The 25,974-nt window shown below is 40.4% G+C and overlaps 1 protein-coding gene across 1 annotated transcript in view; it reads right to left on the bottom strand.

Moving 5' to 3' along the window:
- The window catches only part of LOC124596439 (transcription termination factor 3, mitochondrial-like), a 57,915-nt gene that overhangs the window by 17,335 nt on the left and 14,606 nt on the right, over window positions 1-25,974 (bottom strand). The window contains exons 2-3 of the mRNA XM_047135574.1: window positions 13,879-14,061; window positions 13,657-13,780 (exon numbers count right to left, since the gene is read on the bottom strand). Coding sequence (XP_046991530.1) covers window positions 13,657-13,780; window positions 13,879-14,061 — 307 coding nt within the window. The remainder of the gene's footprint in view (window positions 1-13,656; window positions 13,781-13,878; window positions 14,062-25,974) is intronic.

Genomic DNA, 25,974 nt, shown 5'->3' on the forward strand with positions numbered 1-25,974 from the left:
CTGATGTGCTCAATATCATAGTAATTATGGGGGTCAATACACGTCACTACTGCTGCAATGAGTAGAGAGGATCTTTCATCTGACAATCTACTGGTCTTTTTGACATGGATTTTTAAGGTGCGGAGCCACCTAAAAGATGTTGACAGTTAGGACAGGTGAACTGGGAACAGTTAAGAGACGGTCTACGAGACACTCTTGCTGTTACTCCAGATCCCAATGCCATCGGCACAGATGAATCGTTGTGGCAGATCACAGCAGAAGCACTATGAGCTGTAGATGCTGCCACTCCTAGAGGAGCACAAAGGCCTACAGACAGATTTTACAGGCCATCACTGAGAAAAATAGGACTTTCTGTGAGTGGGAAATTATGTGACATTCTGCCACCAAGTGCCATCTAAACCGGCTACACCTTGAAATAAAGGTGGCAGTGGAAAACCATCGGAATCAGGACTAGGCAGGCAAGGAAGCCATGCTTCATGTTGAAGATGGCTCTGCACGGAAACTTACAAGAAGACTACTGAGGAAAGGGCAACATTTTCCCTCCTCTGCAAGTCAGCGGAGTGACTGCTGATAGCAGATGACACTGATGAACAACACATGCAAACGGTATGACAAAAGTTGTCCGTCCTCTTTGTGGATGATGCAGGAGCTGTTATCACACCAATCACAGAGGAAAAAGTTGACTCCAACTTCGCTCTCTCAATGCCAGGAAGGTTGGTGGCTGCGACCAGGTGGAGGCTCTTATGCTGAAGCAACTCCACCTGATGCACTATGGCCCATTATAGACATTTTTAGACATGTCTTGAGGACTGGCAACTACCCCTCTGCATGGAAACATATCCTGAAAGAAGGAAAAGATGCAAGGCTTACACACAAAGGCACACAGGCGCGCACACACACACACACACACACACACACACACACACACACACACAAAGGCTGCTGCATGTTGCTGAGGATGCGAATGGGAGCCTTGGAGAATATGGAGTATGCTGGAGCAGTACTCCTTGACGTCACCTATGCCTTTGACTTTGTGTGCCATGAGAGCCTCCTCTACAAACTCTGTGTACTGGGGTTTTCAAGACCACACATCAGAATCATCATATCCTACCTCTGAGAGTGGATTTTCCATGTTTGTGGTGATGATGGCATTTCAATTGTGAGGCCTATATGAGTGGGAGTGCTGCAGGGGTCTGTTCTCGGCCCTCTGTTGCACTCCCTCTGTACTCCCGACGTAGCTAAGTCAGAGAGATGACACCGTACTCTACGCATGCTCCCAAAGTATTGTTGCTATTCATTACCATCTGCAGACAGCATGTGATATCTTAGGAGCCTAGGCCACAAAATGGCATCTTAAGTTTAATGCTGTGAAAAGCCAGGCTGCCATAATCATGATACATAGAGTGCCCTGGGACCTTCAGCTGCTGCAAATTATGGTAGTCCCCATTCGTTGGTCTTGCATGGTGAAACACCTCGGGGTAAACCTCGATAGGCTTCTCATGTGGAAGCCAGATATGCAAGAGATATAAGAAAAAGCATATGCCCACTTAAAAGCACTTTGCCCCTTACTTAATCCAGAATAGATGCTTGATCATACTGTGGGATCACATTATATCTACCACTGAACCGTTCAGTGTTAGAATATGCATCCACAGCTTGTGGAAATGCAGCCAACTGCCACATATGTTGGCTCCAAGGTACGCAAGATAGAGCCCAGCTACTCATCTAGAGCCTTCCACAAAATTACCCAACTACAGCCTTGCATCAAGAAATGGACATTCCTTTGATTAGGGCCCATATAAAACAGACTGCCTGACAGTCCTACAAGACATTGCGGCAGTCTGAAAACAGGCTTCATATACACACACCACCAGACAGAGGATGCTGAATTCACATGACCTCACTGCCTGCGACTCTAATTGGTCAGCGTATCTTTTTAAGCAGGCAAGTTCAGAGCTTTGCCTGCAAAATCAGTGTATCTTCAAACTTGTATCAACATTAGCATGGAAGGCTGGAGTGAGAAAATACTTTGAAGAACCATGACTACTGGCTGGTGACTTGTTGAATTGCATCATCATTCAAGACTACTTGTTTCTATCAAGAATGTTAGTCTCATTGTACACAGGGTATTTCAGAAGTGATGGTGAGTATTCAGGGATAGGACAGGAATGACCACTCGAAACAAAAAAGTCAACTAAACATGGGCTCTAAAACGCATACCTTAAGAGCTATCAGCAATTTTTGATCTTTTATACTATGAAACAAATCTCTTCTACTGCAAGCTCTTTGCTTTCCAAATTTTGGGAAGTGGCAGTATGGACCAAAAGAAGAAAAAAAAAAAAATGCTCTGGTAAACATGTGCTCTAAAATGCTTCCCTTAAGAGCTATGAGCACTTGTTCACCTTTGCTACTTTGAAACACTTGCTACTTTAAAACACAACTCTTCTAATGGACAAGTACTCGCAGCTCGTAAGATATGCATTTTAGAGCAGACGTTCACTTTACTTTGTTTTGAATGATCATTCCTGTCATATCCCTGCACACTGACTATCACTTTCGAAACAGCCTATACACCTCAGCACCACCGAAAAACATTCACCAAGTCAAAGTTATGTATATCTCAATTATTAACTGTAGTTATTGTAAATAAACTTATTAATGTGTTACTTCTTTGCAGATGTCCGATTGCCTTTCTTGGCCACCTGAATTACTGACACATCAGACATTGGTGATACATCTGGTGCTTTTTTGAGTGTGGCACTTGGAAACATGTTAAATTTTCATAATTTTTATGTGGAATATATTTTACTTCTTCTTAATTTGTGTATGCAATGGTAATTTCTGGAGAGCACTCACTCACTGCACTTATTTAGTTTCAGACCCTACAATTTAACTCCATGATAACAACTACTGGAGATTGAGGGTCGCACAACAAATCCAGCAAACAAGAATCACAGAAGCACAGAATGACAGCAGCCAGGTCCCACCTCCTCCCTTCCATTGTTTTGATACAAAACAAGAGGAATGAACAGATTACCACCTCAAGCTTGAGCAGCGTACAACATATCAGGTGATTTATGATGCTCTTTCTTTTTTTCTTAGGGAGGAGTGTCAGCCATATGAAGACGTTGTTAGCAAACTGGGTTATTTCTTCAAAGCTCAGATTCATAGAGCTGCTGTTTGTTTCAATTTTTTTGTATGAGTCATCGTAATAATCAGTCTTACAAGGAATAGATTGCTTAACTCAATGTCATGACTACGAACTGTAAATTTAACTACTCTTGTGCAGCCTCATTTCAAGATGAAATGTTTTGTGATCCTGTTATTCAAACACCTGCTGATAACAGAATATGGGCTAACATTTTAAAGCATCGCAAACCTGGTCTCAAGGACATGCTTAAAGTAACCGAAATTCAGGAAGAGTAAGTATTCATTGAACGTAATTTTAATATGGCTGTTGTTGCAACAGTGGCCATGAATAGCTGAGAGTGGCCCCTGAGTCATGTGGCCTGAGACAACTGCAACCACAGGCAACAGCACAAACACAGCGTAACACTTCCACCACTTCCTCAGCTAGTTTAAACTTTCCGAAGTCTTGCATGAAATGTTATGTAGCACTTGACTGCAAAAACTGCTTTCTCCACCATGTGCAATGCCGATAACCCCATAAATCAGGGCAAACACATTAAGTGTGCATGCAAAAGAAATGCATATGGATATCATAAAATGGAAATAAATATAAAGTGTATCTGAAATGAATGTACAAAATGAGAGGCTGATAGAATGGGCCATAACAAGCATATTTCACGTAGCAACACGTGTCCGCACCGCATCCCTTAGTATATGGGCTAGGTGTTATTGAAACCATGTCTGCATCCCTTAGCATACAGCACTAAATGTCACTGAACAGCGTCACGCGCCACCAGGAGGGTAGGCACACATCATGCCATCTGAACCATCATGGTAGCAGGTCTGCATGGCAACATTTCAATGTATTTGTGGCATCAAAGTAAATGGGAAGTGGGCTGAAGTTTTGCATCCTTTCTTTGAAAACAGTTACAAGAAGTGCTTAAAATTATGCCCTCCAACTTGTACGCATGCCACGCAATGATGTTGGAGTGACTGTTGCATTCTTTCAAATGCTCCTGGCAAATTGGAAATTGCAACAAAGGCTGCCATAATGCACGCTATCAGCTCATTATCATTCTCAATGGGTGATTCATAGACAACAGATTTCAGATGGCCCCACCTGGCCCACAGCACCCTAGTCAGTTCCCACAAAAGGTTTCATGTACTGCATGTGCAAAGTGCAAAGGTGCACTATCGAGTTGGTACCACATTCGCCATCAAAAGACACTGAGTGGAACATGTTCCAACAACTCTGGCACAGTTTCTCATAAAAAGATTAAGTATTTGTTTGCGTTCAGTCACTGGGGAAACATGTATGGACGAACCAGGTTATCGCCTACCAAGCCAGACCAAAAGTTGACAGCGAAGCAATCTTGGTGACCATGAACGAAGGCAGTGTGCAGATTTTCCAATGCCCACATGAGCTGATTGTGACTGTTGATCATACCCTCTCGTGTAAAGGATGCCCCATCCATAGAAAGTACACAGTTCAGAAAGTGTGGTTGAATGGCACACCTTTGCCAAAACTAGTGGCAGAACCCAATTCGATGTGGAAAATCATCTGGGTGAAGGGCGTGAACCTTCTGTAGGTGGTAGGGATGCAAATCACCTTCCTGCCCCCCGCCGCCCCCCCCCCCCCCCCCACACACACACACACCAAATTGAGGAATGATTTACACCTATTTTCCATGCAACACAAAACGCATACACCAGGTTTTAAAGAAGGCCTCAAATGCACATGTTCCATTACACGAGATTTGCAGTGGAAAATGTACCTCAAGTGAACCTGTCTCTCATAGGGACCTGTGGATGGTAGTAAATGTGCATGGAACTGGCACTCAATGATTCGGAAACTACTGGAAGAACAAACTTTGTGCAGCATGAACATTTCCATCTGCCTTCTACAGTGCATGTATCCCCTCTCCCCCCAAGAACAGCGGTATATTTTCTATCCGCACAAACACAATATTGTTCCCTTTTGCAGACAAACTGACACAGGGCAAACTAGACTCCGCAGTGTGGACAGGTGCTGCCCTCTATGCAACACCTATCAAACAGGCATTTACACAGCCAAAAGCAATCCATTTATATCCCAGTAAGAGGGAGAAAACCCAAAGTGTTGTTCCATCTGGAATATCTCCAACTTTGTTGACAGCAGCACTTGCAAATAAAGGTCGTAAAACTTCAACCCGATGTTTCTTTTTACCTTATGTCACAAATACATTGAAATCATTGCCCTGCAGACCTGCTACCACAGTGGCACCATATGCTAAGGGATGCGGACATGGGCTGCTACATGAAATATGCTTGTTATGACCCACTCTACCAGCCCTCTCATTTTCTAGATTCATTCTAGATACACCCTGTATGATTTATCAGTCTAAGTCTGTACCCATTCCTCCTGGCAATCCACACTGGAATCACCAGCAAAAGCAACAGAATCGCACAACATATCACACAGTCCAAAACTTACCTTCTCACCAGCTCTCCTCTAATAGATGTACAGCTAAACACTTTGTCAATCACAATTCAGACACAGACAGTCTTGCACAAGTCAGAACAAATAAATACATTCTGAGGATGAACAGCAAACTGTTCATCTCTCAGCAGATTTTCAATCAATATGTACCTTTTCAGTCAGATAATGATGCTTCAGTCACACTGATTACCGGTAAGCAAAATACTTATGAGCAATTGGAACACCCTCAACTACAAAGATGATGCCTGGACCTCACAACCTACAACAGTTAAAATATCTCTGTTCTTGGAACATGCACTTTGCAAGCAAAATAAAGAAATTCGACTACATGAGTGCCTTTAATAGTAGGTCAGTCATGTTGTAGTCCCATTGTTTTTAGCATGTATGCTTTTGATTTATTTGATTTAGATATTCAGAGCACTGTGCATGCCATTGATATGCAACTTTTCCATGCCACTGTTCATCAGCCATGTGAAAAATGTGGACACTTGTTGACCAGCACACTGGGACATGTGGCAAATTTTCACGCATATGTTACTCAAGGACAATCAAAACCTAAGCTTAACAACACCCATCTAGTACACCTGACCACTTGCAATGAAGTAGCCTCTTCATTCAACAGGTTAGAAGAAATTGGCGTTTTACAGCCTGTTTCTGCAAGTCGATAGGCATCTCCCCTTATGATCACAGGCAAAGCAAACAGGAAGATCAGGCTTTGTGCTAACTTTAAAGCTACAGTTAATGCTCAAACAGCGACTGATTCTTTCCCGCTTCCAAGTACTGACAAACTTATGGATTGCCTAGCAGGTGGGTGATTCTTTACAAAAATTGATTTGGTTAATGTATATCTCCAGCTTTCCCTGGATGAGTAACAAAAAACATTTTTGGTGTTTAACATGCAAATCAACTTGTATCAATACCAGCACCTTCCCTTTGGAAGTGTCCCTGCTTCTGCATTATTTCAACACTTTCTTGAACATGTGATATCTGATGTTCTGCCCTGTTCAAATGATTTCAGATGATGTCACTGTATCTGGAGTAACACCACAACAGCTCCTCAAAACTTTGGAGTCTCTTTTTCAAGATTTACCTGATGCAAGGGTCAAGTGTAGTTTAGATAAATGTTCATTTTTCAATGCCGAAATTGAATATTTGGGAAGTGTCATTGATGCCCACTGTGCTCATCCCTTGACTAAGCATTTAGAGGCCATAAGGAGATTATGTTCTCCTACAAATGTATGAGAACTCCAAGTTGTTCTTAGGCAACCGACATACTACATAAGATTTATTCCAAATGCAGCACAAATAACTGCTCCTTCACATTGCTTCTGGAGTAAAACTGTTCCTTCCAAATGGACTAGAGAATGCGAACAATCTTTTCAGAAATTGAAATAAGCACTGTTTAGCTGTTTAGTCACCCATATTTTACCCATTTTCGTCCACAAAAACTGGTACTGCTTGCAGCAGGTGCATCATCACACATGGAACAGAGGCAGTTTTATCTCACAAGGTTGGCAACATGAAACAACGTGTAGCATTTACATCTAAGACGTTGAACAAGGCCCATGTCAACTACAGTCAGGTGGAAAAGCCATAATTTATAGTGTCACCAGGTTTCATGAATATCTGTGTGTATGTGTGTGTGTGGGGGTGGGGGGGGGTGGGGGGGGGGGAGAAAAAGAAAAAAGAAAGAAACTAACAAAAACACAGACCCTGACTGATAATAAGCTGCTGGCTGCTCTTTTTCATCCAGCAGTAGAGATACCTGATCATACAGTACAGAATCAGCAACTTTGATCATTACTTGTTTCCAATTATCAAAATTAAGCTCTTTATCATCCTACGACACGGCATGCAAATCAGACACTCTGTCTCACTTACCTATGGGAAATGATCTGGATTTCGGCACATCAGAAGTTTCTTGCCTCCAAACTGATCATTCTGCTTTGCACGCACTGCAAGCTTTTTCCACTGATTTTTGGTGGATAACACATGATCAATCAGTATAATTGCTCAAGCACTACAATCATTTGGGTTGGCCTCATAATCCAAAATCAATCTCGAGTGCAGCAGTTCCCAAATACCATGCACAATGCAACAGCCTTTCTCTTCAGAAGAGAGTAATTTTATTCCATGTCCCTAATGAACAAATATGAGTCCTGATTCCCACATCTTTGCAACAACATGTGTTGAAACTATTTCAAAGAGAACAATGGGGAATCGTTCAAACTAAGCAGCTAGTGCACCAACACTGTTCGTAGCTTGGGCTTGATAAACAGACAGAAGAAATGACTACCTGCTGCCAGACCTGTGCAGATAACCAGGCCAAGAAATTCGCAAATGGGCTCCACCTGATGTCCTTGGTAACATATTGATACTGATTTTGCTGGTCCTTTATGGAAACATGATGGCCCATTATTGTCAGTGCATGCAGCAAATATATTTTTGTTATTTCAGTGCATTTGACTGCTAGTGCTACCACTACCAAAGCACTTGCTTCTGTTGTTTGCTTTGAAGTTTTGCCATAAACAATTGCTTTGGACAATGGTCCTCAGTTTTCTTTGTTGGGATTTTAGCAATTTTGCCAACAAAACAGAATTCAATGTATCCGTATGGCACCGTTCACACTTTTACGGCTCAGATATCCAAACTTAGTGCTTTGCATACAAGGGAAATGCTTCATTGTAGTTCCTTAGCATGTTCCGTACAATGCCTGCACACGCCATTTTACCAGCAGAACTCTTACATGGTCATCACCATTGCACTTGCTGCATCTCTTTCACCTTCGCCACTCTATTTCGGATGCTAACTTTGCAACCAAGTTCCACGTGAGGGATGAGATTGTGTCTACAACAAGCCTGATAACTGGTAATCTGGTGTAGTCATTCAAGACATCCGGCCTTGCTCATTACACCAATTGTAGTGTGTCAGGCACCCATTGACGGCATCATAAGCAACTTTGCTTCCATGATTAAAGTGATCCCACTGAAGATTTTCACTTTTCAGACACTTTGCCTGCAACCCAACATGCTGTCCCTCAGCAGCCCTTGCTGGCACTTAATATCCTGGTGCATGGATCTTCCAATGCCTCTGCTGGAGAGCTCAAACCTGCCTGCCTGCATATCCACTGTCATCAACAACTGCAGTTATGGACATTGAGAATGCATCAGTCATACAGCTTTCTGCATCCTGAGGATACTTTCCCAGCAGTTTGCAAGAAAAATGTCAGGATATCAACTGCACCCAATGCTCTGCACACCGCTATGTAGGAGATGAGACATTTAAACCTCCCAACAACATGCCGCCAGCGAGTTCCCTCTTCCCTCACTCTACCTCTGATGGGAGCGACATGCATACACATTGCTGAATTCAAATTATCTCGGTGCTCTGACTGGCTGGCACGTCTTTTTAAGCAGCCACACTCAGAGCTTTGCCAGAAGAGTCAATGTATCTTCAGACTTGTATCTACCTTAATGTAAAGAATGCAGTGAAAAAGTACATCAATGTAGCATGACGCTACTAAGCATTATTACTTGTCAATAATTTCTTAGATTCTATCGGCATTCAAGACTATTTGATTCCATCAAGAATATTGCTCTCCTTGTATATAACTCAAGACTGCTGAAGAACTCACAGCAAATCAAATTGTATATAGCCCAGTCTTGAAGTGTATGTATTGTACATAAATTTATTAATGAGTTACCTTTTTGTAGGTGTCTGTTCACCTCAATTGCTGAACTTAATACATAGTAAACTGCTTTGGTTTGTGACAGCATCTGAGGTGACAGCAGTTGCAGGAAAGTCTCTCTGCAGAAGCACGACTATAAATCCAGTATTGCTGTTCATTCCATAAGTTGCAATGTGTTGACAAGAAGCACTTAAACTCTTCAGCTGTTTCCAGAATGAGATTTTCACTCTGCAGCGGAGTGTGCGCTGATATGAAACTTCCTGGCAGATTAAAACTGTGTGCCCGACCGAGACTCAAACTCGGGACCTATGCCTTTCGCGGGCAAGTGCTCTACCATCCCGAGTTCGAGTCTCGGTCGGGCACACAGTTTTAATCTGCCAGGAAGTTTCTTCAGCTGTTGGTCAACTAGTTTCATATAACTCATATAAAATTGTTGTACCCATGGCACAGGTGTAGCGTTTTGATTAAGAATGAAAATGTGCTCGGTCTCTAGTTCAAATCCCGTCACTACTTAAATTTTGAATAAAAATTATCAGTAATGGCAGCTGAATGCATGGAAAGTCAGAAATCTCAACATGGTAAGGAGGTTAGAAAATCTGGAAATGGAAATGCTAAGGCTCAATCTAGATACAGTGGGGGTCAGTGAAGTGAAATTGAAAGAAAAGGATTTCTGATCAGATGAGTATAGATTATATATCAACAGCAGCAGAAAATGGTATAACAATAGTAGAATTTGTTATGAATAAGAAAGTAGGGGAGAGAGAGCGTATTGCTGTGAACAGTTCAGTGATAGGGTTGTTCTCATCAAGTTTGACAGAAAACCAACACTAACAATGATAGTTAAGGTAAACATGGCGATGTTGCAAGCTGAAGATGGAGAGAGAAAGGATATGAGAATACTGAACAGGTAATTCAGTACATAAGGGGGGACAAAAGTCTAATAGCCATGGGGGACAGGAATTCAGCTTTAGGGAATGGAGCAAAAGAAAGATTTACATCAGAATATGGGCTTGGTACTAAGAATGAGAGAGAAGAAAGACTAATTGAGTTCTGTAATAAATTTTAGTTAGTAATAGTGAATATTCAGTCCAAGACTCACAATAGGAGGAGGTATATTTGGAAAAGCCTGGAAGATACAGAAAAATTTCAGGTAGATTACATCATGGTCAGGCAGAGATTCCGAAATCATACACTGGATTATAAAGTGTACTCAAGAACAGATATAGACTCAGATCACAATTTAGTGGTGATAAAGAGTAGGCTCAAATTTAAGAGACTAGTCACAAAGAATCAATGCACAGGGAAGTGGGATACAAAAGTGCTGAGGAATGAAGAGATATGCTTTAAGTTCTCTGAGGCTATAGATGGTCCGATAAGGAACAGTTCAGTAGGCAGTTCCATTGAATGGGAATGGACATCTGCAAAAAAACAGCAATCATAGAAGTTGGAAAGAAAACATAGGTACGAAAAAGGTAACAGAAGAAATACTTCAGTTGAAAGAAGAAAGTAGGAAAATGTACAGGGAAATTCAGGAATGCAGAAATACAAGTCACTTAAGAACAAAGCAAATAGGAAGTGCAGGGAAGCTAAGGTGTACTTGTTGGCACAAATGTGAAGAAATCAAAAAAGAAATGACTGTTGGAAGGACTGATTCAGCATGCAGAAAAGTCAAAAGGACCTTCAGTGATATTAAAAGCAAGAGTGATAACTCTTAATAGTGCAACAGGAATTTCACTGTTACATGCAGAGGAGAGTGGATAGATGGAAGGAGTACACTGAAGGCCTCTATGAGGGGGAAAACTTGTCTGATGAAGAGACAGAAGAAGAAACAGGAATCAATAGAGAACAGATAAGGGATCCAGTATTAGAATCAGAATTTAAAGGAGCTTTGGAAGACTTAAAATTGAATAATGAAGGAGGGTTAGGTAACATTCCATCAGAATTTTTAAAATCACTGGGGGAATTAGCAATAAAATGGCTATTCAAGCTGATATGTAGAATGTATGAGCATGGTGATACACCATCAGAGTTTTGGAAAAACATCATCCACACCATTCGAAGATTGCAAGAGCCAACAAGTGTAGGAATTATTGCACAATCAGCTTAACACTTCATGCATCCAAGTTGCTGACAAGAATAATATACAGAAGAATGGAAAAGAAAATTGAGGACGTGTTAGATGACAAGCAGTTTGGTTTTAGGAAAGATAAAGGCACCAGAGAGGCAGTGCTGACATTGTGGTTGATAATTGAAGCAAGACCACAGAAAAATCAAGAAATGTTCACAGGATTTATCAACCTGGAAAGTGTTCAGCGATGAACAATGGTGCAAGATGTTCAAAATTCTGAGTGAAATAGGGGTAAGTTATAGGGAAAGATGTGTAATACATGGTACGTACAAGAAGACTAGAAGACCAATAATGAAGTACTTGGATTAAAAACGTTGTAAGACAGGGATGTTGTCTTTCAGCCATTCTGTTCAATCAAGACATTGAAGAAGCAATAACAGAAATAAAAGAAAGGTTCAGGAGTGGGATTAAAATTCAAGGTGAAAGGATATCAATGATAAGATTCACTGATGATATTGCCATCCCCAGTGCAAGTGAATAAGAATTACAGCATTCACTGATTGGAATGAACAGTCTCGTGAGTATAGAATATGGACTGACTTGTAAACTGAAGAAAAACAAAAGTAATGAGAAGTAGTAGAAATGAGAACAGCAAGAAACTTAGCATCAGGATTGGCGATCACAAAGGACATGAAGCTAAGGAATTCTGCTACCCAGGCAGCAAAATAACTCATGACTGTCAGAGCAAGGAGAACATAAAAAGCAGTCTGGCACTGGCAAAAAGGGCATTCCTGGCCAAGAGAAGTCTGTTACTATCGAACATAGGCCTGAATTTGAGAAAGAAATTTCTGACAATGTATGTTTGAAGCACAGCATTGTATGGTTGTCAAACGTGGACTATGGGCAAACTGGCACTACAGAAGAATGTTGAAAATTAGGTGGACAGAGAAAGTAATGAATTGGATGGTTTTCTGGAGAATTGGTGAGGAAAGGAGTATATGGAAAACACTGACAAGAATTAGGGACAGGACGACAGGACATCTGTTAAGACACCACAGAGTAACTTCCATGGTATTACACTGTGCTGCAAAGGGTACAAACTGTAGAGGAGAGATTGGAAAACATCCAGCAAATACTTGAGAGGACGTAGGCTGCAAGGAATACTCTGAGATGAAGAGGTTGGCACAGGAGACAAATCCGTGGTGGGCCGCATCAAACCAGTCAGAAAAAAAAAAAAAAAAAAAAAAAAAAGATTGGTGCTGTGTTTCTTGTTGTTCACTTGGTTGCAAGAACAAATATGAAGAGAACAATATCAAAAACGCTGATATTTTCTTTCTATGTATCAGGAATTACTGTACACCATGATTTTTTTTTTTCCACTACCCTGTGAAAATCGGACTGTACCTGTTTTGGAAAAGCTGGAAAAGAGAAATTTTTAAGTGAAGTGCCATTATTGTGTAGAGAGCTTATACCTGAGCCCACAAGTCCTGCTTACTGCTAGTGCCACAGCTTAGCAATTGTCTGACACAAATATATGCACTTCTCTTTGAAGAGTCAAAATGACAGGTAATGTGTTTTCTGTGTGGTTCACTCATTCATGATGCCCTGTCCAAATATCACCAATGCATTGCAGAGGAGTAGGTATATATGAATATGACACATGTTGTACGTCCAAAATAGCATGGCAAGATAGCACTCAAATGATACCTTTGTCACATGCACCTGTTGCTTACAACACAATGAAATCAGGTGCCTAGTTTTGAAACTATAACAATGAATTTTTTGTCCTGAATATTCTTGACAAGCTTGTCATATCAAATTGTTATAAAAATCCAAGCTCCTGGCAATATTACCATTTGTTTTTGCCACTTAATACACCAAATCAATCCACAAATGTAAATGATGTAATGCTGCCCCTGTGACCTGAGACTACACGAGTATCAGTGAGGATATATTGCCCATACCATTAATGACTTCTACACAATGTGATGTACTGAGCACAATCCTTTGTTACCTCCTAGTGTCAACAACGCACTTCCATGCATTGCTCTCACTGTGAACAATGCACTGTTACAAGTCTCATCTCTTATCTCAGGGGAACAACTATATCACTCATATCTGTGGATTTCTGTCACATTTTAGGACAGCCAGCTGGTTTCCTGACAAGATACTGAAGTACACTGATAAAAGATTTGAATAATGAACCCATTAGACATACCAGGATCAACTCGCACAAACTAACATAATGATGTACAAAGTCTTGAAATGCAGGGAAAACAACATAAATATTACCTTCACTTTGTGCAAGTTGTACGTGATTAATTTTGGCTGCTTCTGAGCAAGCATGCGTAGTTCTGATCCACTCAAATTATATGTCTTCTGGAAGTGGCCAAGTCGACGATCAATTCTTTTGGTGCTTTGGAAAGAAAACAATGTTACAAACAGCTTCAGTAGGAATGTTGCACTTATACAGAACAATGTGTGTCAAGAAGGAAAATTGTCTTCATAAATTACCTAAACATAAGCCAATATGGATTTGTAGTTACTATTCTGGCTATGCCATCAGCAGTAAATTTTTTATACTGCAGATAATTTAGTCTTGTTGACAAATCATCAAGATTTTCTTTAAATATGTATGGATTCTTTGTTATGAATGCACCAAGTGCATCTGGTGGCACACCCACATCATGCAGAAACCTGTAGAATGAAACTGCTTTATCTAAGATATAACAAACAAAAAAGAATTCTTAACAGCAATTCAGAAAAATTAATTTCACTGTTCTTCTGGAAAGTAATTATTATTTTATTTGTGGTACTAACTATAATGCACGTTTTCAAACTGTAATTGGCAGCACTAATTTCTGTAGGCAAAACCTGTTACTAAAGGCTTTGTTGAAAAGCTGGATATTTTATGTTTTTAACATATTTTTTTTCTATGACTGCATCCAAAGAATCATTGCTGCTTTGATAACATCTGACACTCAAGTTAGACATTACACAAGCACACTTCAGATATTTAATTTATTGTTGGCTTTCAGTTTTCGAAAGGTTTCCAATCACGTGAACATTAACATATTACTGTTAGATAGCACAGTAAACGGCCTTTACAACAAAAATTCAAATGAAATCACTGGAGCTAAAGGACTGTGACCAATGCACACTGTAACTAGGAAAACCTTTACAAACTTTTGAGTCCTGTGGTGATTAATGTGAGAAGTCTCAAAATTTGTGTTTTCCTTATGAGTGCAACAAGAGTGAGCTAGAATTCCTTAGGATTACCTGCTGCTATCAAAGAATGCATGAAACTTATGCAAGTGAAATAAAACAGAGATGTAAAAGAGAAATAAAGAGAGACAAGTTCTTAATTTCATTAAAGCTGAGTGTAGAATACAGTTGTTTGTAATGTTGGTACAGCACTTATGAACAGCTTGGAATTTTCACATGCAGCATTGCTTCACTTCATAGTAACTTTCAGTATTTACAATTGGCATCACATTAAGAGCAGTCTCAGAGCCAACAAGTGGGGAAAGTTGAAACATGATATGCACAACTCCACTGACTTTGTACACTGCTTCTATCAATTGTGCTTCTACGGCGTGGATATTATGGTCAGTTCTGACATTGTCGGGAGTCCCACTTTTTGAGTTCTAGGCTAAGAGAGAAATTAGACAAATATTTTACCGAACTCTTCACACAGTGCCTGAAGCAAGCTTATTTTCTGTTTAATGGAACATTTTATGAACAAATCAGTGGAGCAGCAATGAACAGGCTGTTACTGCCAGTTACAAGAACTTATACATGGATAGGCTTACCAAATTTTTTTTACGTCCAACACAGAACATATTACCATATTTTCTTGGGTCAAACCCAGGGCATATTTTTGAAATTACTTAAAAGTCTTAACAGTTTATTCAAACATTAACTTTATTTAAACAGATATACTTTTCACTAGACGTGACTCTCTTCAGAAATGGTTTGTTTCCTTTAATTACATCATACAATTCACAACAAGAAAGTTATATTCCTGTTCCAGGTTAACACTTTATGCACATAAACACTTTCTTTTGCCCACTGCAGAATGGTGAGACAGGAAAGAAATAGAGATAAAATCATGAAAAACATGTAGATGAGTTACTTCACACACAAAAACAATGTAAACACAATGCACCTGTTGTGTTGTGAACTGACTAAGTAGAAAGTTATGATGAAACCTGCAGCTATACCTCCTCATTGACATCGTCACTTGCTCCAAGGTCAACCGAGACAAGCACAGCCGAAAGAGAATGTTTAAAAGCATGAAGTTGAATATACAAGTCAGAAATTTTTTAAAAAATCCTCACCAGTCATAAAATTCTTAAACCTTGCACATTTTTGCAACTCCAGACATTACCCTGGATAGAACTAAAAAGCAGGACTGCTCAGTCTAATCCTGAAAGTATGGTAATGCTATACATGGAATATCCTGAGGCAGAGGCAGTAGATCCTATTAAGTTCATGCCAATACATTTCCACTGTTGGAATAACACACTGATGTCATGTGACATGAGAAATATAAAATTTTTGTCAGCTGTATTTTGTGCATTTGAACTGCCTTTTTATATCAAACTTATAGAGCTACACTCAAAAATTGTGACATAAATTGTTTTCAAGAGAAACTGGTACTAGAGCAATAAATCAATAAAAATGTTGCAGCTAAAATCTACAGCACCAGATGGAAGGCATAATTCCTAACACAGAACTTGATTGATTAACTATCCTATGCTGGTCAATATCCAACAATTTACTTTTAATTCCTACAGAAACACACCATCCAATACAGTTCATTCCCACCAACAAAGGGAAAAGTTAGTTGTTGTTGTTATTATTATTGTTGTTAATTAATTTTTTTTTAATTTGTTTATTGTTCCGTGGGACCACATTTAGGAGAAGTCTCCATGGTCATGGAACGAGTCAATACATGAAATTATAACACGATTGTAGAAACAGATAAAATGAAATATAAGAAACATATTCAGGCGACAAGTCGTTAGTTTAAATAAAGAAAATTAAGAATGTAACACTGGAATTAGCTTAATTTTTTAGCTCTTCCAGGAGCTCCTCGACAGAATAGAAGGAGTGAGCCATGAGGAAACTCTTCAGTTTAGACTTAAAAGTGTTTGGGCTACTGCTAAGATTTTTGAGTTCTTGTGGTAGCTTATTGAAAATGGATGCAGCAGAATACTGCACTCCTTTCTGCACAAGAGTCAAGGAAGTGCATTCCACATGCAGATTTGATTTCTGCCTAGTATTAACTGAGTGAAAGCTGCTAACTCTTGGGAATAAGCTAATATTGCTAACAACAAACGACATTAAAGAAAATACATACTGTGAGGGCAATGTCAAAATTCCCAGACTATTGAATAGGGGTCGACAAGAGGTTTTCGAACTTACACCATACATAGCTCGAACAGCCCGTTTTTGAGCCAAAAATACCCTCTTTGAATCAGAAGAATTACCCCAAAAAATAATACCATATGACATAAGCGTATGAAAATATGCGAAGTATACTACTTTTCGTGTTGAAATGTCACTTATTTCAGATACTGTTCAAATGGTAAATAAAGCGGCATTTAGTTTCTGAACAAGATCCTGAACATGGGCTTTCCACAACAGCTTACTATCTATCCGTACGCCTAGGAACTTGAACTGTTCCGTCTCGCTTATAACATGCCCATTCTGTCTGATTAAAATGTCAGTTCTTGTTGAATTGTGGGTTAGAAACTGTAAAAACTGAGTCTTACTGTGATTTACCATCAAATTATTTTCCACAAGCCACGAACTTATATCATGAACTACGTTATTTGATAATGTTTCAATATTACACACAAGATCCTTCACTACCAAGGTGGTGTCATCAGCAAACAGAAATATTTTTGAATCACCTGTAATACTAGAAGGCATACCATTTACATAAATAAGAAACAGCAGTGGCCCCAGCACCGACCCTTGGGGAACGCCCCATTTAACAGTGCCCCATTGGGACTGAACATCATTACCACTCTCAATATTGCGGAGGATTACCTTCTGCTTTCTGTTCTTAAAGTAGGAGGCGAACCAATTGTAAGCTACTCCCCTTACTCCATAATGTTCCAACTTCTGCAGTAATATTTTGTGGTCAACACAGTCAAAAGCCTTCGTTAAATCAAAGAAAACACCTAACGTTCGCAACCTTTTATTTAATCCGTCCAAAACCTCACAGAGAAAAGAGACTATAGCATTTTCAGTTGTTAAGCCATTTCTAAAACCAAACTGTACATTTGACAGCAAATTATGTGAATTTAAATGCTGCAGTAACCTTGTATATACAACCCTCTTGATAACTTTAGCAAACACCGATGGCATAGAAATAGGTCTATAATTGTTAACATTATCCCTGTCTCCCTTTTTATAAAGTGGCTTCACTACCGAGTACTTTAATCGGTCAGGAAACCGACCACTCCTAAAGGAAAAGTTACAGATATGGCTAAGTACTGAGCTAACATACGTGGAACAATACTTCAGTATTCTGCTAGATACCCCGTCACATCCATGAGAGTTCTTGGTCTTTAGTGATTTAATTATTAACTCAATCTCCCTCTTGTCAGTATCATGGAGGAGCATTTCAGGTAACAGTCTCGGAACACTTTTTTCTAAGAGCGCTATATGATTCCCTGTTGGGACTAGGTTTCTATTTAGTTCACCTGCTATATTCAGAAAGTGATTATTAAGTACTGTACATAGTTGCGACTTACCAGTAACACGGACATCCCCACTACGCACTGATTCTATATTCTCGACCTGTCTCTGCAGACCAGCCACTTCCTTTACGACTGACCATATGGTTTTAATTTTATCCTGAGACTTAGCTATTCTATCTCCATACCACATACTTTTTGCCTTCCTAATAACTTTTTTAAGCACCTTACAATACTGTTTGTAATGGGCTGCTGCATTTAGATTTTGACTGTTTCTAACGTTTTGATATAATTGCCACTTTGTTCTACAAGATATTCTTATCCCTTTAGTCAGCCACCCAGGCTGCCTGTTTGTGCTAGTACCCTGTTTTGAACGTTCTAACGGAAAGCAACTTTCAAAGAGCATGAGAAAAGTCTTGAGGAAAGCGTTATATTTCTCGTCTACTGTATCAGCACTATAAACATCTTGCCACTCTTGTTCCTTGATAAGGTTTACAAAAGTCTGTACAGCAACTGGATCAGCTTTCCTAAAAAGTTGGTAACTATATTTAACATGTGTTGCAGCACAAAAATCTTTTAGACTTAAAATTTGTGCATCATGATCTGAAAGGCCATTCACCTTTTTGCTAACAGAATGCCCTTCTAATAATGACGAATGAACAAAAATATTGTCTATGGTTGTTCTACTGTTCCCTTGCACTCTCGTTGGAAAGAATACGGTTTGCATAAGATTATATGAATTAAGGAGGTCTACCAGCATCCTTTTCCTTGCAGAATCACTTATACAATTAATATTTAAGTCACCACATATAACTAACTTTTTGTATTTCCTATAAAGTGAACCAAGAACCTCCTCTAGCTTTAGCAAAAATGTTGTGAAATCGGAGTATGGGGATCTATAAATAACAACAGTAAGAAGTTTAGCTCCACTAAATTTAACCACACCTGCACAACATTCAAACACCTTTTCAGTGCAGTACTTTGAAACATTAATTGACTCAAATGGGATACCATTTTTCACATACATGGCTACTCCCCCACACCGCAAAGAGCTCCTAGAAAAGCTGCCAGCCAACCTGTATCCTGGTAAAGGAAGCCTCTGAATTATCTCCTTATTTAAGAAGTGTTCAGATATACCAATAATTTCAGTGTCAACATCTATAAGCAGTTCACTAACTTTATCTCTAACACCTTGTATATTTTGATGAAATATACTAATTCCCTCATTAATCGGATACCCAAGCTTTGTAGAAAGTGGTTTCTTTGTTAGAGAGACTTCCCTTGAGCAGGAATACCTATCAGCTGACTTCAATCTAAAAAAGGTACAGCTCTAACACCCACAACTACCGGAATTTTTCCATGAGTGATCCCACCACCCCCACCTATGCTGTCACCTATAAGTTTTGCCAACCTCCCCTTCCCATACCTGTTGAGGTGCAGGCCATGTCTAGTGAAACCTGTCCTACAGATAGACTCCACCGACACCACTGAAATGTGACTCATGCCTTCTGTCATCAGCGCACCCCCAAGTCTCATGTTATTACGCCTGATGGCTGTATTAAGATGAGGCCGATCGTGACGCTGAAACAGTTCCACGAAATGCACATTCGTGTTGCCAGTCTGAGCGGCTATCTTTTCCAGGTCACCATCTATGTCATACTCCCCATCCCTATCAATACTATTACCAGCCCTACCCACAATCACTACCTGATCCTCTTTAGTAAAATCCCTACATAACCCCCCTATGTAAAAGTCACCTGAGCCAATCCTGCATTAGGCTTCACAATGCTGGTGACCTGGTACTCACTCCCCAAAACTTCCTGCAACTGCTGGCCTACACCTCTACCATGAGAACTACCTAACAGCAGAACCTTCTTCTTTCTCTTAGACTTTGCAACTGTCCTAGCCACCGTAACTGCTGAGGTCTGCTGCATACTTCTTACATCTACAGCTACTAGAGATTCCTCTCCACTAGACTCTGACAGTTGGTCATATCTATTACAAACACCAATAGCAAAACTATCTGAAAATCTCCTTCTCCTAGCAGATCTCTTGCCAACAGCCAGCATTATTAATCATATGGTAATTTACACTTCATTTTAGAAATAAAAATAAAATATGTACATAAGTTACAAATTTACCAATGTTTAATAAACATAATTGATCACATCTGCTGTAATGTCCAAGAAGGCCAAGGGGCTTCCAGGATATGAATTTTGAGGGCATTCTTCAGCAATATGTCTGTCAGCCCATCTTAGAACAGCACAGGTGCACTCCACAGTGCTAACCTTTCCCCATCTGTATAGTAGATCACTGCATGTGCCATAGTTAGTATGGACCCCACTAGGTGCACTCCATGTTCTACGGGGAAGGTCACGTTGCTATGGTTTGTTGTTGAGTGGGAGAAATCTATGAAGCTTATTACATCCAAGCTAGCAAACACAAAGGCTGAAGTTATGGTTCACCCGGTTGCTAGCTGTTCTGGATGCCTGGAGTGGAGTCTTATGAACTGGTAGCTGAGGTGGTTATAGATTTTCCTATATCTCTTCAAAATGGTTAGGTGGTGCAGTACAGCTCAGGGTTGGTAACCAGAACACCGGAGTGGTCTTAAGTGTACTGCTAACAGTCTGCATTGTTTGATTAAGTTGTGTCACCATCTTTGTGTGGCTGCTGTTTATCCATACAGGGCTGCACTATTCTGCCCCTGAGTAGACAAGGCCAAGGGCTGCTGATCGTAGGGTTGAAGCTGCAGAGTCCCATGTTGTAACAAGCAATTTTTGCATATCATTTATTGAAATCAGTTTAGTTGCCATCTTTATCAGATGCTGCTTAACTGACAGTGTTCAACCAAGTATAACTCCAAGGTACTGAGGATGTTTGTTACAAGCCAGGCAATTGCCCTTGAAGTATATGTCCAGTTGACTAGGATATTAGTCCAATGAAAGCCATTGTTAAGGGACTTCTGGTCACTAGTGGCATTGCCTTTTGTTACCTGAAATGTCTGTCAGTCAACATACTGTAAAGAAATTGAAAATTAGTTATGTTTAAGATGAACAAGCCTCCTAAAAGCAAGTACATACTGCTTTCCATGTCAAGTATCTTGTTTTAAGTAAACACACTATTATAAAAGTCAATGAGTGGTGCATTAAACAGTAATTACATATACGACTGATACAGTCTATAAACCAGGTGTCTCCAAACACTGCCTGAAGTATTATCACGAAGTAACAAGATTAGCAACAAAGTGCAGATTCCAAGCCTCTTTGACAGCATAATCAATGGGTCTACTGAATAAGGCTGTCAAAGTATTTGGTAAACAGGTCAAATAAAGCAATGCTTTACACTTGACACTTAATTCATCTCTAATATCAATAACGATACATGTTGCACAGGGTTGTATCTCATGGAATGCAGATGTACAAATTATTTCAAAGGATTTGATGGGTACCTGAACTGAACCACCGATATAATACAAACAGCAATACAACACAAACAACACGGCAGTCTAGTTAGAGTCACAATTGTCTGTTGATGTTCACAAAATGAATCAGATGCACATACATTTCTTACTGAATTGATTTAAAAGCAAACCACAAAATGCAGGATTTTTGAATAGCAATGTTGAAAGACAGCTGACTTACTGGTTGTATCAGATGGGTATGTTACTGTTGCTTATTGCACCTCTCATTGACCTTTGAAAGTCTTTTCACATGCCACATTTGCACGGAATTCACTGTGCACCTGCTTTTAAGAGGCCTGTGGTGTCAGACTGCTGTCATCCACCACATGTGTTGTGTGTTGCTGTCACAGCTGTCAGATTAAATTAAGTGCCAGCCAATGATGCTGTATGCAGCAGCAATGACTGTTTGTTCTTTGACTTCCTGCATTACATACTTCTTGTACTGTAATGTGCACACAGTTAACATCTCCTAATCTGTCCATTGCTCAGAGCTGTTATGTATTTGAGTGTGTTTATTCTGATAAATAAAGTTTCCATTTCATAGATTTCAAGTGTAATATTTCAAGCACTACCACTCGGCTTAATAAATACATGCTTATTAAAATTCAAACAGCCCTTATTCTAGTTGTACCTGACAAGAGGTGACCACAACTTGATTTTAAGCACAACCATAATTTGAAAAAAATTCACAAGAACCAAGACAAACCAGCTGTATCAAGATTAGTAATACATTTACCTCCTTTCTGGCCGCTCAACTCTGTACTGTGGTTTAAGAGAGCTTCTTCTATGTTGCCATCATGGCTTATTCAACAAAGTTTGCCCTAGTAGTGATCCAGCTCGATCACTGTGGAAGTACAGGACATCACAACTGCACCACCACCAGCAAATTTTTTTGACAAGATCAAGACAGAATTAATTCTAAGGGTCATAGCCTCACAGGAAGACAGAATTTGTCAAGTGCTGATGGAGGAGGATATTGAAGACCACAAGCTATCACAGAACCGTTGACACTTAAGCAACAAGGTAGAGGCTGGTACTGTTCCAGATAATTTGCTGTGCACCATTTGGAGCAGCTGCCTGCCACCACAAGCCAAGGCAAGAGTAGCGTGATGCCCTTGCAGACAGAATTCAAAAAGCCATTTCTCCTTCTCACATTAGCACAGTAACAGAGCTGTGCAGCAGTACAACAGTGACAGCGCCATTTTTGTGTGTTGATTATGATGCTACAATGGCAAAAAGGTCGATTTACTGTGTACACAAATTAAGCAAGCTGTTGCCTCAAAAGAGCACCAGCAATGATAAGAGGGCAATACCATAGACGATCAAGGAGTCATTTATTGACTAATACTATACCTGCTAATGCAGAGCATTCCATACACTAGTACCATTGCAAGTTTGGCAGGCAGATGTAAAACTGTACTGCATTGTGTTCCTTCCCAAACACCAGCAACCATCAATCACAGGCACAACCGACTGCCTGTCAACGCTGCAGTGCCTGTTTCTAAGCGATAGAAAATCAGACCAATATTTGGTGGACACTTGTTCTGATTAAAGTATATTGCCAACAACTTCAGCGAATTAATGCAGATGCCAACAGCATTTCGTTTGTCAGCAATGAACAAGTCTTTAATATCTAACTACGGAACCCAATTAATGGAACTGGATTTAGGACTGTGTTGCTTCTTCGTATGGGACATCTTGGAAGCAGTAATAGCTGCTAATCTTCTGGCTTATAACAATTTACTGCCAGAGGTGGCGAACACTCGACTTGTCAACAGCATTACCAGCCTGACTAAAAAACTACTCTCTGTCCGAACAGGCCATGACGGCCCAACAGTACTGACTAACCACTATGTCATTCTCAGTCCACAGGTGTCACTGGATGCTGATATAGAGGGGCATGAGGTCAGCTCACCGCTCTCCTGGCAGTATGTCAATTTACAAGACTGGAGCCACTACTACTCGATCAAGTAGCTCCTCAGTTTGCCTCACAAGGGCTGAGTGCACCTTACTTGCCAACAGCACTCAGCAGACTGGATGATTACCCACCCAAGTGCTAGCTCAGCTGGACAGTGCTTAACTTCTGTGATCTGACTGGAACCAGTGTTACAACTGCGGCACCAGCCTGCCTACTACAGGATCTTATCGCAGCACAGCAGTGACAGCAAACACAAGCGACTGACTGGAAGTTCGCCTCTTTGTTACAGCAATTCCCAACTTTGACAAGGCCTCTAGGCACTCCGAAACAAGTGCTACATAATGCAGTGCACCATATTAAAACTATTGATGCCCCACTAATATAAAACATGCCTACGCATTTGGCACCTGATCACATGGCTATCACTAAAGCTAAGTTTGACACCATGCTCAAAGAGGCATTATCCGACCATCAGGTGCCTCCAAGTCATCTCATCTATACCTAGTGTGTAATAAGGACGAAGCGTGGTATCCTTGTAGAGATTATCGTATGATTCATGCCAGAACTGTGCCAGACCGCTACTCGATGCCACTGTTGTGGGACTATAATTATGACTTGCGAGGTGCAACCTTATACAGTGTACTCGATTGTGCTAAAGCTTATACCCATATCCCAGAAGTAAGGAAAGACAACAATTTGGGTTATCTGTGGTTATGTACATGACCTTTGGCTTATGCAATGCTGCTCAGATATGGTAGTGATTAACTGATTCACTTCTGCAAAGCCTGCCACTTTGTACTGCATACCTCAATGATATTCTTATCTTTTTTGTCACTGAGAAGCAACACCGACAACATCTTACTGAAGCGCTCAGAGGCTTAGAGCAGAATGGTGTGGTCTCAAACGAGGATAGATAAATGTGTGTTCAGGCAATCTGAGATTATTTTCCTTAGTTATCAGATATCTTCTGCACATCCCCTCCCATTATCAGAAAAGGTTGAAGCCATTCTGCAGATACTGGAGCAGAACACCATTAAAGAATTACACCAGTTCCTAGGAATGCTGAATTTCTATTGGCGCCATGTACAACATTAAGTAAAACTGCAGGAACCACTAACTGCAGCACTTACTGGCCTGAAGGTTAGAGGCAATACTCCAATACAGTGGACCATTGTGATGTCCTCTGCTTTTGGTACCACAAAAGAGAGTGCGGTGAATGCTGCACATCTCACATACCATAAGCTTGACGCACCCTTAGCATTAGTGGTGTGTGTAAGTCAGACAGCTATTGGTGCCGTGTTACACCAATCTTCAGATGTCTCATGGTAACCACTTGTTTACTATTCTCACATACTGTTACTGTCACAGCAGAAGTGGAGTATCTATGACTGTGAACTTCTTACTGTGTACATTGCAGCTGAGAACTTTTGGCCGCAGATAGACGCAAAGAAATTTATCATCTACACAAATCATAAGCATTGATTTACGCCTTCAAGTAGAACAGCATCAACTGCTCACCTTGTCAGTATAATCACCTAGAACTTATAGCTCAATTTAGCACCAACATCAAGCACATTTCCAGAACTGACAATGTAGTTGCTGAATGGCTCTCATGCATAAACAATGTATCGAGTCCTTTCACAGAACTCGCATGGCACAACAAGATAACCAGGAGCTCCATAGTTTCCTAAAGATGCTATATCTGCATTACCGTTGAGGCTCTTCAACATTTGTGGTGAAGGTGTCAAGCTGTACACCAATGTCTCTCAGGGAACATCTCATCCTTTCATACCAGCTGCATTTCATAGACAAACCTCCAATACCCTACATAACTCGTGTCACACTGGGGCCCATCCAATGTTTTGCCTGGTGGTGAAGATAGCCTTCACTTTTGTGTTGGCATGGTTATCTGGCTTTGATTGCCCACTGCACATTACTACCAACTGCAGCTGCTAATCTGACTTTGGTTTTGTCAGCTCACCAAGTTCTATGGATATGTGCACCATAAGACCAACAGCCATCATCCGGTGAGCAATGGCATGATCAAGTGATGGCACCATTCCCTTAAAGCTGTACTCATGTGTCATGACATACAACTGGATGATCGCTAATTAGTCTGCAGAACACGTACAAGCGAGACAGATTCCTTATCAGTGGAACTTGGTTATGATGAAACATTATATCTCCCAGGACATTTTATTGATGCCAGTTCTCTGCAGTCATACACTCATGACCAACCATACTTCATACCTCATCTAGGGGACAACATTGCTCATATTATCCTTGCTAAGCTTCCAGATGTGGCACACCACCCAGTTTTGTGCATCACAATTTGGGCAACTGTCTTGCTTAATGCTACATATGGATGATGTGAAATCTTCATTACAACCTCCTTATACTGGTCCATACCATGTTTTAAGACGAGATGCATGGAGGCCGGACACTGCAGCGAATGGCAAGAGCACAACCATTTATTTCAATCACATCAAGCCAATGTACATCTTCCAGGATGCACTACC

This window comes from Schistocerca americana, chromosome 2 (assembly GCF_021461395.2).
Source record: "Schistocerca americana isolate TAMUIC-IGC-003095 chromosome 2, iqSchAmer2.1, whole genome shotgun sequence".
In the NCBI taxonomy this organism is placed as follows: Eukaryota; Metazoa; Arthropoda; class Insecta; order Orthoptera; family Acrididae; genus Schistocerca; species Schistocerca americana.